This window comes from Neoarius graeffei, chromosome 7 (assembly GCF_027579695.1).
Source record: "Neoarius graeffei isolate fNeoGra1 chromosome 7, fNeoGra1.pri, whole genome shotgun sequence".
Lineage (NCBI taxonomy): Eukaryota > Metazoa > Chordata > Actinopteri > Siluriformes > Ariidae > Neoarius > Neoarius graeffei.
The window spans coordinates 6,695,599-6,712,803 of record NC_083575.1 but is presented as its reverse complement, the minus strand read 5'-3'; the positions used below and the strand labels follow the sequence as shown (position 1 = coordinate 6,712,803).

At 43.1% G+C, this 17,205-nt stretch overlaps 1 protein-coding gene across 4 annotated transcripts in view; it reads left to right on the top strand.

Annotated features, from left to right (window-relative positions):
- Window positions 1–229: 229 nt before the first annotated feature.
- kcnh5b (potassium voltage-gated channel, subfamily H (eag-related), member 5b) overlaps window positions 230–17,205 on the top strand; it is a 120,988-nt gene continuing 104,012 nt past the window's right edge. For all 4 annotated transcript variants that reach the window (XM_060925241.1, XM_060925242.1, XM_060925240.1 and 1 more), the window contains exons 1-2: window positions 230–302; window positions 12,004–12,127. In XM_060925241.1, the coding sequence (XP_060781224.1) occupies window positions 230–302; window positions 12,004–12,127 (197 nt within the window). The remainder of the gene's footprint in view (window positions 303–12,003; window positions 12,128–17,205) is intronic.

The window sequence follows — 17,205 nt, the reverse complement described above, 5'->3', positions numbered from 1 at the left end:
CACCCGCTGGAGCGCGAGCTCAACCGCTGTCGTGCGCGCGCATGCTCCTTGGAGCTGTTTCTCCCCAGCGCGCGCGGGCTGAGTCGCCAAAGCTCGGAGAGAGGGAGCGGACCGCGCGCTTCACAGAGAGCACGGGGCGTTACCATGAGCACGAGCCTCACCGTTCCGGCGCTTCTCCACGCCGCACGCGACCGCGAGCCGGTCCTCTGCTGAAGCGCGAGCTGTCGCGATGCCCGGCGGAAAGAGAGGGCTCGTGGCGCCGCAGAACACTTTCTTGGAGAACATCGTCCGGCGCTCGAGCGGTGAGAAGCGCCTTTATTATTCATGTTCGGGTTTTGGTGCAGAACCTCGACAAGTTCTCGAGATCTTACTGGTTGCGCGCGCATACTTCCCTTTTCATTCTTTTTTTTTTTTTTCTAATACAGACAAATAAGACTTTAATTTCGCCAGTAAATTGAAATGACAGCTGGAGCATTGACTGAAAACTGAATGAGGAGTTGACTCATCGGTGGCACCTGCCTGACAGCTTTTCCACCACAACTTTTTGAGTGGTTTTGAGCAGATGTGATGAATCATGCCGACCTTTTCCAGGCTTAATTGGTATTTCTATCAAACTCCTTCAGGACAACAATGATGCCAGCGGATTCATGTCAGTATGCATAGGGATGCATTGGCACGGAGTTCTTTGGTACTCGATACTGGTACTGATCCTGAAATTAGGAACCTCTGGCAACCAGGGAACCTTGGATTTATCTCTAATACCCCTTTTCCACCAAATCAGTTCCAGGGCTGGTTCGGGGCCGGTGCTGGTTCACAACTCGTTCAACTTGCGAGCCAGCTGAGAACCAGTTTGCTTTTCCATAGCTCGCGGTGCCACGTCATTACGTCGCTGTATACGTCAGTTACGTCGCTACGTTTGCTTAAACCTTGGCACGAATATCGAAGCACAAACAACACGGAAGCAGCAGCAGCAACAACAATAATAATAATGGATGACTTCGCGTTTGTACAGCTGCTGCTTCTCGTCGCTTAAAAATGGCGATCTTTCACAGTCTTCTTATTGTTGTTGGTCTTAACAACTCCGCCCCCCCGCTGATGTAAGCGGTTCTTTCCTCTGGCCCAGCAGAGAGTTGGTGCTAGCCCGGAACTGGTTTTTCTGGCCCCAGAGCCAGTTCTTTGTCAGTGGAAACAGAAAACCCGGTTCCAAACTAAGCACTGGCCCCGAACCAGCCCTGGAACTGATTTGGTGGAAAAGGGGCATTTGTTTGTGTGTAGTTATCAGTGCTGAGGGAAGTCATGGTGTGTAACTGTGTCTTTAATAGCGCAGTCATTAAAATAACTCAGGTGCACTTGTGGAGATGCCGGTGAACGACATCAAAGGAAGTGTAAGTGTCGCAGTGCTTGGTTCTCGCAGAACTGAAGTGCTCTCGCAGTTTCTTGGCATGTTCACGTCGCTGCTCATGACTATAGTCTCCGATACTGCTGTGAGTGCTCTGGTTAGCTGCTGTCATGCGCCCTGTTCAACACACTGTTTATTTTATCAGGGTGCTTGGATCGTAGGAAAATGTTGTTGTGCTGATGTTTGCAGTTGATGTCCAGCTCGCTGTCATTTTGTGATGTTTGTTTGTTTATTAGTATGACAGTGTATTGGATGCTGGTATCATAGCATTTTTTTTTTTTTTAAATGAGAATGGCCAATACCCAATTCCAATATCTGGATTATTTCATCTCGAGTCACGTTGTGCAGCCAGGAGTGAATCGGATTTTGCGAATGGAGGTGCCGCTTCTTCCTGCGCCCCTTCGACAGCCTTCCTGATAAGTTTTCTTCTTGTCTGTTGGTGTTGTTTTGGAGGAACGTCCTGTTTTTGGTAACGTTGCTTATTATTATTTTTATACCCCCGCTCCGGGGGGGGATACTGGTTTACCTATGTCCATCCGTCCATATTTCTGTATTTCCGTCCGTCCGAAACACCCTTTTTCTCAGCAACCACAAATCATAGCCACTTGGTACCAAACTTCAGCTTGGGGTTCTATACCATGTATACCGTTTTTCAGGTCTGTCACACATCAGCTTCCTGTTTACCAACTGAATGTATTGACGAAACATATATAGCGTGGAGTTACAAAATTTTCGTAACGTTTTTCTCAGCGGCTACAAATCACAACTGCTTGATATTTGGTACCGAGCTTCAGCTTGGGGTTCTATGCCATGTATACCGTTTTCAGGTACGTCACACATCAACTTCGTGTTTACCGACTGAATGTATTTATGAAACGTCCAGGGTGGATTTTGACGCTATTTCAAGAAGCAAAATGCTATTTCAAAATGACAGTTGACCAGGATGCTATGTGAAATCCCTGGGGAGAGACACTGCTCTTTACTTACTTGTTTCAGGGTGAATGATTTGTTGAAGTCGACATTCATAATAAGTGTCCTGTTCCTTCGATTGCTTGCATTCTGATATAAGCGAGAGTTGGGGTGTACATAAGTGAGCAGTAGCTCACAGTTGATCTTGTTTCTCCACTTGTTGTTCCGCAGTGTTCCAGCGAATGTTTTGGAAATTCTTATGGACCCCGCTCATGATCGAAACCTTTCAGCAACGAAATTCCATACCTGCCTTATCAGCTCGGTGTGGACCTTGGCTTCAGCAGTTGGACAAAACCAAGAAGATGCTGAGAAAATCAGTTTGAATGTGATTGAATAATTCTAAGCGCTAAAGCAGTTTATAGTTCTGTATCTCTGGGCTTCAGTTTACTTTGTTGATTTGGAACATGTGTTTGTCTAAATACAGGTGGATGGCTTGAGGGTTAAGGTGGGGTTTACATTAGACCGTATCAGCGGATCATCAGATTAACGTTTTTAAAACGATTAGTGTGCACACAGCAACACCAATACACGATTCGCGTGCACATAGCAACGCCAATACACGGATACGCTCGGCTCCGCAGGCATCCTGCGCTCCAAATCACTCCGCCCTGAACAGCGAGTGCCCTCTGGAGGGTGCGCACTCCGGCCCTGCGCAGCTCACAGAGCGCGCGAGTGGAGCGCACGAGCTGTGATTCGGGACTGAGCCGCTGTGTGTGTGATCCCAGCGCATATCGGGCATGCGCGTCACTTACCACTTGCAAGTGGAAGGATGGCAAGCCTAAAGACAATCATAACTACACAATGGGCAGTATTTGCATCAGTATTTGCAGTATTTTCATACTTTTATACTCTTTAATGAAAGGTGATACAAGGCGGAAGTCCGCGACGTTTTTCAGCAGTCGCGTCACATGACCAACGCCAGCGAATCAGGAAGGTGGATGTCACAGTGACGTTGTCCAGTGACGACGCCAGCTAGAGCTCAGCACAGCGTATCCGCGTATTCTCAATGTTTACACAGCACCGGACCAGACACGATCTGGATTGAATACGTGGACCCTGGCAAATTCCTGTTTCCCGGCGTTTTAATGTAAACGGACAGTGCATCCGCGAAGAAAACGAGACAGATACGGTCTAATGTAAACTTGGCCTAAGTGTCGTGGTCTGAAAGTGGTGCCATTCTATTCTGATTGTGAAATGTTGTACTCGATCAAGCTTCCCAAGTAAATAATCCATCGTTACATCACGTAGGCCAGGGGTGTCAAACCTGATCCATAAAGGGCCGTGTGGCTGCAGGTTTTCATTCCAGCCATGCAGCAGCACCCTGATTTGGCTTATTCAATCAACTGACACACCCACCCTTTAATCAAGGGTGGGTGTGGCTGCAAGTATTTGACTGTGTGAAGACAGTTCAGTTGATTGAATGAGCCAAGTCAGGTGTGCTGCTGCATGGCTGGAATGAAAACCTGCAGCCACAAGGCCCTTTATGGATCAGGTTTGACACCCCTGACGTAGGCTATACATAATACTCTGTATATACCAATTCTGATGGACAGATCCTTCCAAGAAACCTTGCAAAATAATCGACTCCAGCGAGCTGCTTACTTGCAAAAAATTATGTTGGAGAAGAACTGCGGTACTTTGTGTCTATAGTTGTCACAAACTAACCTTAGTTATTAGATTATCTCCACCACTTGTCACTTGCCATCATGTCAGGCCAGAGTCCAGATGGACTTTGCTACTGGTAACAGTGTAACCCGATACAAACTGCCGCACGGACGGGTGGTCGGTGTCTAAACCGGCTCCCCCACCAGTGTACGCTGGTGAGGAGGGTGGCATATCACCCAGCAGGACTAAAAACAAGATCTGTCAAAGGGCGGATGAGCTCCATGCAAGCCAAGCCAGGTGACCCGTGGTATCACCCAAGGGCGGGGATAAACAAACCTATCTCCCGGTCAACCGCTGCAGCAGACATTGATGCCAGTTTGTCTTGGCCTGTCCTTGCCACTGAGCCACATCATTGCTCTGTCAAGACAGTGCGGTTTTTAGTTGCAAAAGCTAGCAGTACTCCAAACACTTTGCAAGCAGTTTCATGATTATGGTTGAAAGGAACTTGTATCATACCGGCTTGAACGTCGCCTGGGTTAACAAGGTTCGCGCTGGTCACCTCCCACTCCGGGGGCCAGTGGAAAATCTCCTAGGATGCAAGAACTTGGAAACAATGCGCAAATGACGGGCTCAAATGGAGGAATATGATCAGGGCCTAGATACTAACATGGGACAGTCATCATCGTCTCGACAGACTGCATATCGTATCCACCACTTGTCACACTTCCTCTTTTATTCTTTCTTCTTGTGTGCTCTTTCTTTTCAGATATTTTGAAAAGCGTGACATTTGAACAATAAACTCGAGCAAGTCCTACATGCTAACGAGATAAGATGTAGCCCCTTTACTGTAGGGCGGAGGGTTTCAGGGAAGCCGTGATGCCATCACGGTGATGTAAGAGATTTTGGTGAAGTTTTGCAATTTGAGATTTAATATTTTCATGGACTTGGTGTCGACCTTCAGGTGACCCACTAAAAACTCAGGGCCCTAAGCAGCTCTCTGCCGACCCGATGTTTTAGCGCCACCTCTGCATTTTTTTACTGTACAAAATCATCCTGTAATAAGTTAATTATTCTGTGATAAATTAATTTGAGCATTCTGGAAGCTGCTCAGCAATAAAAACAGGACTATATAGGGAGCCTTGTTTGCATGACTGCCTGATTATCCAACTGTAAAACATTTTGGCTTGTCATTATAGTCTGTGCCAAATGAGATGGCTGCTTCAGAGTTCTCATAATGGAGGACATCGACTTGAGAGAGAGTAGGGCACGGTTAAGCTCAATTCAGAGTACAGCACAGCCTTGGTTTCTCCCACTTCCTGCAAAATGATTAACCTTTTGTTGCAGGACTTTAAACAGTGTAATGAATGGTTTTGGTACGTTCACACTAAAGGACTTGTGATTGATGGCCGATTGAAGAATGCACAAACCTAATTCTAGAGAAGTGTGTTCTACTCTCTCTGAACATTAATTCAGTGACGGTGCATTTTTAACATTTCTGACCAGACCAATTCAAAAACAAGTCACCAGTTAAACATGACACACTGATTGTGTTTGTGTGGAATGTAATCAGCAATCCAAAGAGTCTCTCTCTCTCTCCTTTCTAAAACAACTGGAAACTCATGTTTGGAACACCTACACAGTATTTTCAAAATGTGGTCTTTTACCAAAGAAGAACAATGTGGGTGTGCATCATCATCATCATCTTTATTTATTTATTTATTTATTTTTTTTAGAAGACAAGACACTCTTGCACACCATCCTTTAAACAAAAAAAAAAAAATACATGCTTTTGTATGGAATCAATTTTGTGCCAAAATGTTCATACAATACTTTTGAAATATCAAACAAAAACGACAAATCAAAATATAAAAAAAAAGTCAATTTTTTTTAGACTGGCAAACAAATTATTTGTGTAATCGTGCAAAATATCAGTCTATTACTCTTCAGAAACCTTTTATTTTTGTTCCGCGTCTTTCTCGGTTTTGTTTGACGTAATTTATTTTGGTTGCGATTCCAGCTTTCTCGTTTGCGCTCCCTGACTTTTTGCTTGCAGTTTTGGCACAAACTTCACGTGTGGGTGGGCTGTCCAGGAATGCATTCCCATTGGCTAACTTGTGTTTGACTGACAGCTACGCTCAGCCATTCCCTACTCGGATTCTGGCGGACTGTTTGACGAGTGACCGATCCATTGACGGTAAACAAGGATCGAGTGGACTTCAGTGGCGACTAAGATATTGAATTAATTCAACAAAGTGTAAGTGCGGGACAAATGTGTTGTATGTGTTGCAGTAGTGCACATTATGCAGGTGTTTTGTGGCAAGTCAAATGTTAGCCTTAGCTCCACTACTCAATATAATAGCTGTCTTGCTAACGTTAAACACACCTGCATAATGTGCACTACTGCAACACATACAGCACATCTGTCCCGCACTTACACTTTGTTGAATTAATTCAATATCATAGTCGCCACTGAAGTCCACTCGATCCTTGTTTACCGTCAATGGATCGGTCACTCGTCAAACAGTCCGCCAGAATCTGAGTAGGGAATGGCTGAGCGTAGCTGTCAGTCAAACACAAGTTACCCAATGGGAATGCATTCCTGGACAGCCCACCCACACGGGAAGTTTGTGCCAAAACTGCAAGCAAAAAGTCAGGGAGCGCAAACGAGAAAGCTGGAATCGCAACCAAAATAAATTACGTCAAACAAAACCGAGAAAGACGCGGAACAAAAATAAAAGGTTTCTGAAGAGTAATAGACTGATATTTTGCACGATTACACGAATAATTTGTTTGCCAGTCTAAAAAAATTGACTTGTATTTTGATTTGTCGTTTTTGTTTGATATTTCAAAAGTATTGTATGAACATTTTGGCACAAAATTGATTCCATACTTTTGTTGTGTTTCAATTTCAGCTGCAAAGTTCCTTTCCTGTCTGGATGGGTACATTTGCATATTTGATCAAAGTAAAATGGGGTCCAGGGCTTGACATGAGCTTTTAAACCCACTTGCCCTGGGGGGACAGTGGGGGTAAATTTCCACTTTCCCCCCAATATTATCACTTTCCTCCTATTTTGCGAGTACTACTTTTATTTTAGGTAACCCATAGAGTAGTTGTGAATTGCAACGTAAAATGAAGATCACACATTGAATTGAAGTTTGCTTATTGATTCAGTTTATTATTAAGTTTAGTTATTGATTACTTTTTACTTGTAGCAGACAATCATAATTTTATCCAAAATAGTTTTTCCTGCCCTAGTCGATTTATTTCCATTTCACATGCATGGAGCTGTTGTAAAGTTCGGTGTTTTTGTATAGAACTCTCTCAGACTGTTGGTTCATTACTCGATAATGTAGAAATCATAAAATAGAAATCTATAGCAAAGTTTGTATGAAGAGGGCGGCACGGTGGTGTAGTGGTTAGCGCTGTCGCCTCACAGCAAGAAGGTCCTGGGTTCGAGCCCCGGGGCCGGCGAGGGCCTTTCTGTGTGGAGTTTGCATGTTCTCCCCGTGTCCGCGTGGGTTTCCTCCGGGTGCTCCGGTTTCCCCCACAGTCCAAAGACATGCAGGTTAGGTTAACTGGTGACTCTAAATTGAGCGTAGGTGTGAATGTGAGTGTGAATGGTTGTCTGTGTCTATGTGTCAGCCCTGTGATGACCTGGCGACTTGTCCAGGGTGTACCCCGCCTTTCGCCCGTAGTCAGCTGGGATAGGCTCCAGCTCACCTGCAACCCTGTAGAACAGGATAAAGCGGCTACAGATGATGAGATGAGATGAGTTTGTATGAAGAAAACAATAGGGTGCCAAGACTTTTGAACAATACTGTGTTTGAGAATATTTATATTTTATTTATTTATTTTTTTATATCATCCACTTCTAGGTTTAAAAAAAAATCCGTGCTGCGTCATGACAGACAGGTTAATGTTTGAGTTTAAAATTATTTAGTGTGTAGGTTGTGGGTGTTTTATACGGATTTGGCAACCTGTAACTGAATCAGTGCAGCTGTCTGTCATGAAGCAGCGCAGTGTGAGGTTTTTTTTTTTTTTTTAAATAAACCTAGAGGTGGGTGATATAACAAAAAATATATATATTGCACAGGACTGCGTTCCTCTGATAACAGAAACAGAGCTCCAGCTCTCTCTGCTCTTAATCTGTTCTGTTCTTTCAGGATTTATCGCACGTCACGCCTTGTTGAGTTTATTTATTTATTTATTTATTTATTTATTTTTATGTCCGAGTTGTTTGAAACCAATCTGGGTTTTCTGTGTTGAATAAGGAAGCAGCTTCACCTGTAAGAAAATCAAACGCTTTCATGAAAGCGCTAACTCGAATGCGAGCAGGAAAAAAAAAAAAAGAGATTCTGAAGCAAACTCTTCCATCCTGACTTCCAACTTTGTTTTTGTAAAATACATTTTAAATACAATCGTGAATTTCTCTGGAGTTTTCAGGCTGAGCTCCTCTCTCTGTATTCTTTAACCACTCATTTCCCTGCTGTTCTTAAAGCATTTGCTTCTATTTGTTAACATTTTTCTTGATAGCGGGGCGACGGTGATGCCTTTTATTTATTTCTCTGTTTGAACAAGCAAAAACAGCGCAAAAATTAACCATATTGAAGACAGATTAAGCCTCGCTTGCATGAAAGACAGTGTCTGTCTGACCCCAGCTGTAATTATCACGTAATGCGTGACATCATGCACAAGGGGTCTATAAGCAGTACGCGTACCATACTACAACAGCGGGGTATATAAAATAACTTGCAAAGCAGTAAATGAAGCCGAGACTAAGAAAACAGCCAAGAAATAGTGGCAGATACGTAGTGAGGGACGCTTTTAGGAACTGAAATAAAAGATCAAAAAGCCTAATTTTTGTGGTGCTAGTTCATAATATATACTCGTTCCATCTTGCCCGGTCGGGCATGTCAGGGACGCATCCCACTTGCCCAAATGCACGTTTCACTTGCCCCGAACAATCGGGCAGTGCTTAATGTCGAGCCCTGGGGTCTGCAACATGTTCAAAATGTGATCTGGACTTGCTGCAGATTTGCTTGTCCTTGGTGCTGAATGTGCAAAACACATGAACAAATCTAAATCGCAACAGCAAATCAGAAGTCTATTGCTTTTTCTGATACGTTGTCGTGTTTTTTGATTTATAAAGAAATAAATCCATTGAACTCAAAGGTGCATCCAGACTTTTGACTGAGACTGTAGATACAACGGATATGAATTTCCTTTCTGATTCGAGAGAGAAATTTAGCCCTTGGTACCAAAAATGAACTGGACATAGAATTGTGGAGGAAGAGCGGAAGTCCCAGTGTTGTAGTCGAGTCACTCAACCTCGAGTCCGAGTCCAGTCTCGAGTCCCCAGTGTTCAAGTTCAAGTCATTAAAGAAAATTTCAAGTCAAGTCCAAGAACAAGACTCCAGCCGCACCATGTGACGGTGGCTGTTGCTGCCTTTATATGAAACCGTCTCTGCTACTATGTTGGACTAATGTTACTGCTCGACTGCCCCATTTTAGTTAATAGGCTTCAGATAAAAACCTTGTTCGTCGCTCAGCAAGCCCCGCCCACTATCAGTAGGGCAAATAACATGAGAAAGGGTTAACACTAGCTAGTTCATCGCTCAGCAAGCCCCGCTATCAACAGAGCAATGAACATAGCGTGTCACTTCCTTCTCTGGGTGGAGTCTTGCCAAATGACGATTGAAGTTCGAGGTTGTCCCCGTCGTCTCCTCGATAGTTCTTCTACATATGGAACATGAGAAGTCTGTATAAGCAAAGCGGACAATCCTAGGGGCGTTCTCTCCAGGCATTTTAGCACCATTAACGTTAGCTTGTTCCTGAACAGGTGAATGTATGAACAGGTGAATGTGCGTTTTCTTGCACAAAATTAGTATAAAAATTAATGTAGATATAAATATCTTATGCCAAATTATGGCATGCTACAAAAATTAAAGAAAAAATCCAAGTCCTCGTCTTCAATTTCTGAGTCCGAATGCAATTAGTGCATGAGTCTAATGCCATGTACACACGTAGCCGGGTATTTTTAAACCCGAACATTTTCCCCCCCTCCGTTTATAAAAATGTTTTATCCACACCACCTCGTCTTCGAAAAAAATCCCTTCCACACATAACCGAACATCTGCGTTTTCAGTCACATTCATAAGCATTCCAAACCCGTAGATGGCATTATTTCCCCAAATCCTACCCCCTAATCACATCGCCTGTGCTCTTGGAGCAGTAGTTGGGTTTCTAAAATTAAACATGTAAATAGCACCTGCACAATAATTAACGCTTTCAAGGCACTACTGCGATCCATTACTCTTTAGCTAGCTGCACACTACGCCGATTTTCAGCGTACCGAGCCAACTGAAGTCACGAGTCAGGCGTAAAGACTAGTTTTCGATGGTACCGACTCATCTCACAGCCGATTCGAAAAACTAATCGGGAGCCAGACTGATCGGCGAGAGTCGCTAGCAATAGCCAATCATATCTTTCGCATATAACACGTGACATCATTAAACACAATTTCTAGCGCGAGAAATACGTGTTGGTAGCACCTAATGCAGGTATATACTGTAATTCCATAGGCTGAAGCTTTATCCATAGACACAGTAGGCTGGAAAGCCACTCTGCTCAAGTTGTGTGGCTGAATTCCAAATCGCTTTAACTCCCCTATATAAGTGCACTATTTAAGGTTGGGAATAATAGCTCATGCAGCCTAGATAGTGCGCTACATATTCCGTGTTGTGTCATTTGTAATTCAGCCTGTAGCATCTTCAAGTGTTGGATTTAACAGTAACTATATCCAATAGCCAATCACAAAACTATTAAGTTGTCACGTGTCGCTTCAATCGCGACTGCACTCGTCAACAGTCGGGAGTCGGCTCTGAAATGGGTCGATTCGGTACCGCGTGGATCGCCGTGGTGTGCGGCTAGCTTAAGTCCATGCTTAATCTGGCTTCTGCAGTAAACAAAGGTCGCACGTTTGACGTCAGGGCAGATTTGTTGTCATTTTTTTGGCGCAGATTGTGACGTTCTAAAACGCAAACCTCTGGTTATCTCTGTCTACACGAAAAGGCATACACGGAGTTTTCAAAAATCTTCACTTTGCCCGGAGTTTTTTAAAATATTCGTTTTTGATGTGTTTTCATGTGGATGACAGGCCAAAACGTAGAAAAATATCTTCGATTTAGCAGATACCCGGCTACGTGTGGACGGGGTCTAAGTCATCAGTGCTCAAGTCAAGTCATGAGTCCTTAAAATTAGGGCACGAGTCGGACTCAAGTACTCCAAGCCTGGGAAGCCCAAAGACAGACAAAAACAGTATCGACTGAAATTTTTTTTTTTTGGGGGGGGGAGGGGAGGAATGATGAAATTTGGCAAGCTGTCGGACAAAAACTATTGGATATACTGAGCTGATATTTGGGATTTTTTTCCGGGAGTCCAGCATCTATCTAGCTTTATTTATTTATTTAATTAATTTATTTTTTTCAGAGAATTATGAGGGGTAACCTGGGAGGTCCTGGCACATCGAACGACCCTGTTGCTTTTCTGATTTGCTGTTGTGTTTTCTGAATGCGGTGATGCGTTTTTGGTTTGTTCATGTGTTTTGCGTGCACAGGTCACGATTACATCTGGAATCCAGTGCGGTTGTGAATTGTCCTGATCGAACACACGACTCAAAACCTACTCTTGAAAACCTTGACACAAACAGGTGAATCAGGAGTGCGAGAGCAGAAAAATCACCAACCCCAAACTGGTTTGTCTGCTTGGTCTTATTCAGAGTCACTGAGGTAACAGAAAGCAGAGCAGCTCAGATCTCCTGAGGGATCAGTAGACACTTCAGCTCAGCTGGGTGATTGGGATTCTTTCCAGCGTATCCTTGTTTAACCCCGTCATCTTGTCCCAGTCGGTCGTTCCTGTTACATCTCTAGAGGGTGGAGGCATCCTGATGGCACGTGCCTTAACCAGCTCTTCTCCCAGCTCTCTCAGGAATTGAGTTCTCCCTCCTGTTTTTCTCCTGTTTTCTCCTCAGAGACGAGTTTTCTGCTGGGGAACGCTCAGATTGTCGAGTGGCCCGTGGTCTACAGTAATGACGGCTTCTGCAAGCTGTCAGGATACCACAGAGCAGAGGTCATGCAGAAGAGCAGCACATGCAGGTGAGTGTGTGTTCTACTTATTTAGCGCCAGTCCATCACAGGTCACAATACATGCACTCATTCACATCTTTACATATTAATCAGTGTAATATTACATAATACAAAGCGCTAACACTGGCGACCCCTTCCTTCAGTAATAAGTAAACATCTCCTCACAGAAAACTTTGCTAAATAATAACACAATTTCAATTCATGAAGTTTACACTCACCGGCCACTTTAATAGGAACTTGTTCTTGATTCGGAGGTCCCCTGTTCTTGGCTGCAGGAGTGGTGTTCTGCTGTTACGTGCTGAGATGCTTTTCTGCTCACCACGGTTGTAAAGAGTGATTATATGAATTACTAGATCCTTCCTGGCAAAAAAGCTTGAACCAATCAGTCCATTTTCCTCTGACCTCTCTTATCAACAAGGCGTTTGTTTCCTTCCACAGAACTGTCGCTCACTCTCTTACTCGATGTTTTTTTTGTTTTTCGCACCATTCTGTGTAAACTCGAGAGACTGTTGTGTGCGAAAACCCCAGGAGATCAGCAGTATCTGAAATACTCAGACCACTCCATCTGGTTCAAACCAACACTCGTGCCGCAGTGAAAGAAAGTCACACTCTACTGTGAGATCACAGTTTTTCCCCTTCTGATGTTTGAACGTTAACGGAAGCTCTTGACTTGTATCTGCATGGTTTGATGCATCGTGCTGCTGTCGAGGGATCATCTGATTAGAGAACTGCATCAAACAGAACAGCAGGTGGATGTATGGGTGTTCCTGATAAAGTGGCCGGTGAGTATATGTGGCGTGTACGCAAGGTGAATGAGCTATTACTACTGGCAGAGTTAATCAGCACAGATAATCAAATAGCCTACTAACCTCATTTCCAGAAAAGTTTGCGATATTTTCCAAAATGCAATAAAAATCTGTGATTTTGTTAATTCATGTGAACCTTTGTTTCACTGACACAAGTACAAAGAAAAGATTTTCAGTAGTTTTACTATTGAAAGTTCACCAACTTGACTGTGTTTTGTAAATATAAACGAAGTTAGAATTTGCTGCCTGCAACACACTCAAAAAAAAGTTGGGACAGAGGCATAATTACTAGGGCTGGATAAAAAAATCGATTTTGGATCGATTTCATTTAAATTTCGCACTATCGATTCACAGGGCATGAGATCGAGTTTTTTTTTTTTTTTTTCCCACAATACAATCTTGTGTGTTGTGCGATTTTCCTCCCTCAGCCGTCTCGTGCGGATGACGCAGCTGCGCAGTCGTACGTCGTGACGTTCAAGCACGCATACAAAATGGCTGAGGCCAGAGCCGTGGCTGAGGCAGGGAAAACACCGCTCGGCAAGCCGTCTCAAATGAAATCTGACGTGTGGAATCATTTCAAATTTAAAACGACAAAGGACGAAGAGCTTGATAAAACCAAGGTAGTTTGCAAGATATGCCAAGCAGAGCTCAGTTACTGTAGGAATACTACAAACCTCAGAAACCACCTGACAAGGTACCGCACTACGCTAACCTTAGCTTCCGACAACAAGCCGCCCGGAGCAAAACTAAAGAAACTGAAGGACCTGCTAGCATTGCCGTCAGAGTCTCCGCGGGCCATAAAGATAACAGAGGCCATCGCAACTTTTGTTTGCAGAGATTTATGCCCATACTTGGTAGTGGAAAATGAAGGATTCGGGCAGCTCATTCAGGTACTCGAACCACGCTACGTTATGGTGCAACGTAAACATCTGACTGAAACTGTGATACCCATGATGTATACATCTGTGAAAGACGCGATACGAATGAAAACGCAGTCAGCAAACAGAGTCGCTATCACGTGTGACACCTGGACATCGCTGTCAACGCAGTCCTGTTTTCCACTGCGGGTGATATCGTCACTGCCAAAAGGAGCTGCATCACCCCAGAACACGTCAATGAGCTCCTTTTCCTCAACAAGAATCTCTCAGTCGCTTAAGTGCGACAGTTTAAGTTTACTGTCTTCGTTTTGTTAATATTAATACTTATTTTTAATATTTTTTCACTTAAACAATACAATTTGCTGCAACGTTCATTTGCACTTTTATTTGCACTTTTTTAATTACAGGAAGATAAGACAGTTTTGCTTACAGTTACGTGTGAACTGTCAAATTTACAAAATAAAGACGTGTATTTTGCAACGTATTGTATGGAGATATTTTCATTATTTAAGAGCAGATTGAATTGATTTCAGATCGAATCGAATCGTGATTAATCAATTTAAAACCCTAAGAATCGAAATCGAATCGATCTAGGAAATTGACTGTGATACCCAGCCCTAATAATTACTGTTGTGTTCCATCACCTTTCCTTTTACTAACATTTTTTTAATTGTATAGGAACTGATGATATGAATTGTTGCAATTTTGAAGGATCTTAGCCTCTGCGCTGTTCTTCAGGCTAGACTTCTCTGGCCTGGTGAATGGCGTAGTGGCGTCGTTCATATACAGTACGACCTCAATTCCTCATGCCGTCAGACTCCTCAACTCTGAGGGACTGGACTGATGGATACGGACTGCTGAACACACCACTCACACTGCAATCTTTGCATAGTGGACAATAATGCACTGTTGCTTTACAATGTCTCTAACACACACACGGTTTACATTCCTTATACTGTTTTTTTTTTTTTTTTTACCTCTGACCGTATCTCCGTCTGTCCGAAACACTCTTTTCTCAGCAACCACAAATCATAGCCACTTGGTACCAAACTAAAGCTTGGGGTTCGATACCGTGTCAGGTCTGTCGCACATCAACTTCCTGTTTACCGACTGAATGTATTTATGAAACATACCGTATAAGGTGGATTTACAAACTTTTCATAACACTTTTCTCAGCAAGTACAAATCACAACTGCTTGATATTTGGTACCGAGCTTCAGCTTGGGGTTCTATACCGTACGGTATGTTCCATTTTGAGGTCTGTCGGACATTGACTTCCTGTTTACCGACTGAATGTATTTATGAAACACACAAGGTGGATTTTGACACGATTTCAAGAAGCAAAATGCTACTTCAAAATGACAGTTTACCAGGATGCAATTTGAAATCCCTGGTGAGAGAAAGTGCTCTTTACTTACTTGTTTCAGGGTGAATTATTTGTTGAAGTCAACGTTCATAATAAGTGTCCTATTCCTTCGATTGCTTACATTCTGATACAAGTGAGAGCGGGGGGGATACGTAAGTGAGCAGTCACTCACAGTTGATCCCTTTTCATATACAACCCCAATTCCAAAAAAGTTGGGACAAAGTACAAATTGTAAATAAAAATGGAATGCAATAATTTACATATCTCAGAAACTGATATTGTATTCACAATAGAACATAGACAACATATCAAATGTCGAAAGTGAGACATTTTGAAATTTCATGCCAAATATTGGCTCATTTGAAATTTCATGACAGCAACACATCTCAAAAAAGTTGGGACAGGGGCAATAAGAGGCTGGAAAAGTTAAAGGTACAAAAAAGGAACAGCTGGAGGAGCAAATTGCAACTCATTAGGTCAATTGGCAATAGATCATTAACATGACTGGGTATAAAAAGAGCATCTTGGAGTGGCAGCGGCTCTCAGAAGTAAAGATGGGAAGAGGATCACCAATCCCCCTAATTCTGCGCCGACAAATAGTGGAGCAATATCAGAAAGGAGTTCGACAGTGTAAAATTGCAAAGGGTTTGAACATATCATCATCATCTACAGTGCATAATATCATCAAAAGATTCAGAGAATCTGGAAGAATCTCTGTGCGTAAGGGTCAAGGCCGGAAAACCATACTGGGTGCCCGTGATCTTCGGGCCCTTAGACGGCACTGCATCACATACAGGCATGCTTCTGTATTGGAAATCACAAAATGGGCTCAGGAATATTTCCAGAGAACATTATCTGTGAACACAATTCACCGTGCCATCCGCCGTTGCCAGCTAAAACTCTATAGTTCAAAGAAGAAGCCGTATCTAAACATGATCCAGAAGCGCAGATGTCTTCTCTGGGCCAAGGCTCATTTAAAATGGACTGTGGCAAAGTGGAAAACTGTTCTGTGGTCAGACGAATCAAAGTTTGAAGTTCTTTATGGAAATGAGGGACGCCGTGTCATTCAGACTAAAGAGGAGAAGGACGACCCAAGTTGTTATCGGCGCTCAGTTCAGAAGCCTGCATCTCTGATGGTATGGGGTTGCATTAGTGCGTGTGGCATGGGCAGCTTACACATCTGGAAAGACACCATCAATGCTGAAAGGTATATCCAGGTTCTAGAGCAACATATGCTCCCATCCAGACGACGTCTCTTTCAGGGAAGACCTTGCATTTTCCAACATGACAATGCCAAACCACATACTGCATCAATTACAGCATCATGGCTGCGTAGAAGAAGGGTCCGGGTACTGAACTGGCCAGCCTGCAGTCCAGATCTTTCACCCATAGAAAACATTTGGCGCATCATAAAACGGAAGATACGACAAAAAAGACCTAAGACAGTTGAGCAACTAGAATCCTACATTAGACAAGAATGGGTTAACATTCCTATCCCTAAACTTGAGCAACTTGTCTCCTCAGTCCCCAGACGTTTACAGACTGTTGTAAAGAGAAAAGGGGATGTCTCACAGTGGGAAACATGGCCTTGTCCCAACTTTTTTGAGATGTGTTGTTGTCATGAAATTTAAAATCACCTAATTTTTCTCTTTAAATGATACATTTTCTCAGTTTAAACATTTGATATGTCATCTATGTTCTATTCTGAATAAAATATGAAATTTTGAAACTTCCACATCATTGCATTCCGTTTTTATTTACAATTTGTACTTTGTCCCAACTTTTTTGGTATCGGGGTTGTACTACCTCAATATGCACACTCAACTCTGCACTTTATGTTGTGTGTGTCGTTTATTGTCTGCAGTGTTGCACTCTTGCACTTTATTGTTGTATTGTAGATTGTAGTCCTGAGATGTTTAATGTAGCACCATGGTCCTGGAGAAACATTTAGTTTTAACTTGGTACTCTACCAACTGTATATGGTTGAAATGACAAATAAAAAAACCTTGACCTTGGTAGAGCGGGCCATCTTTGGAA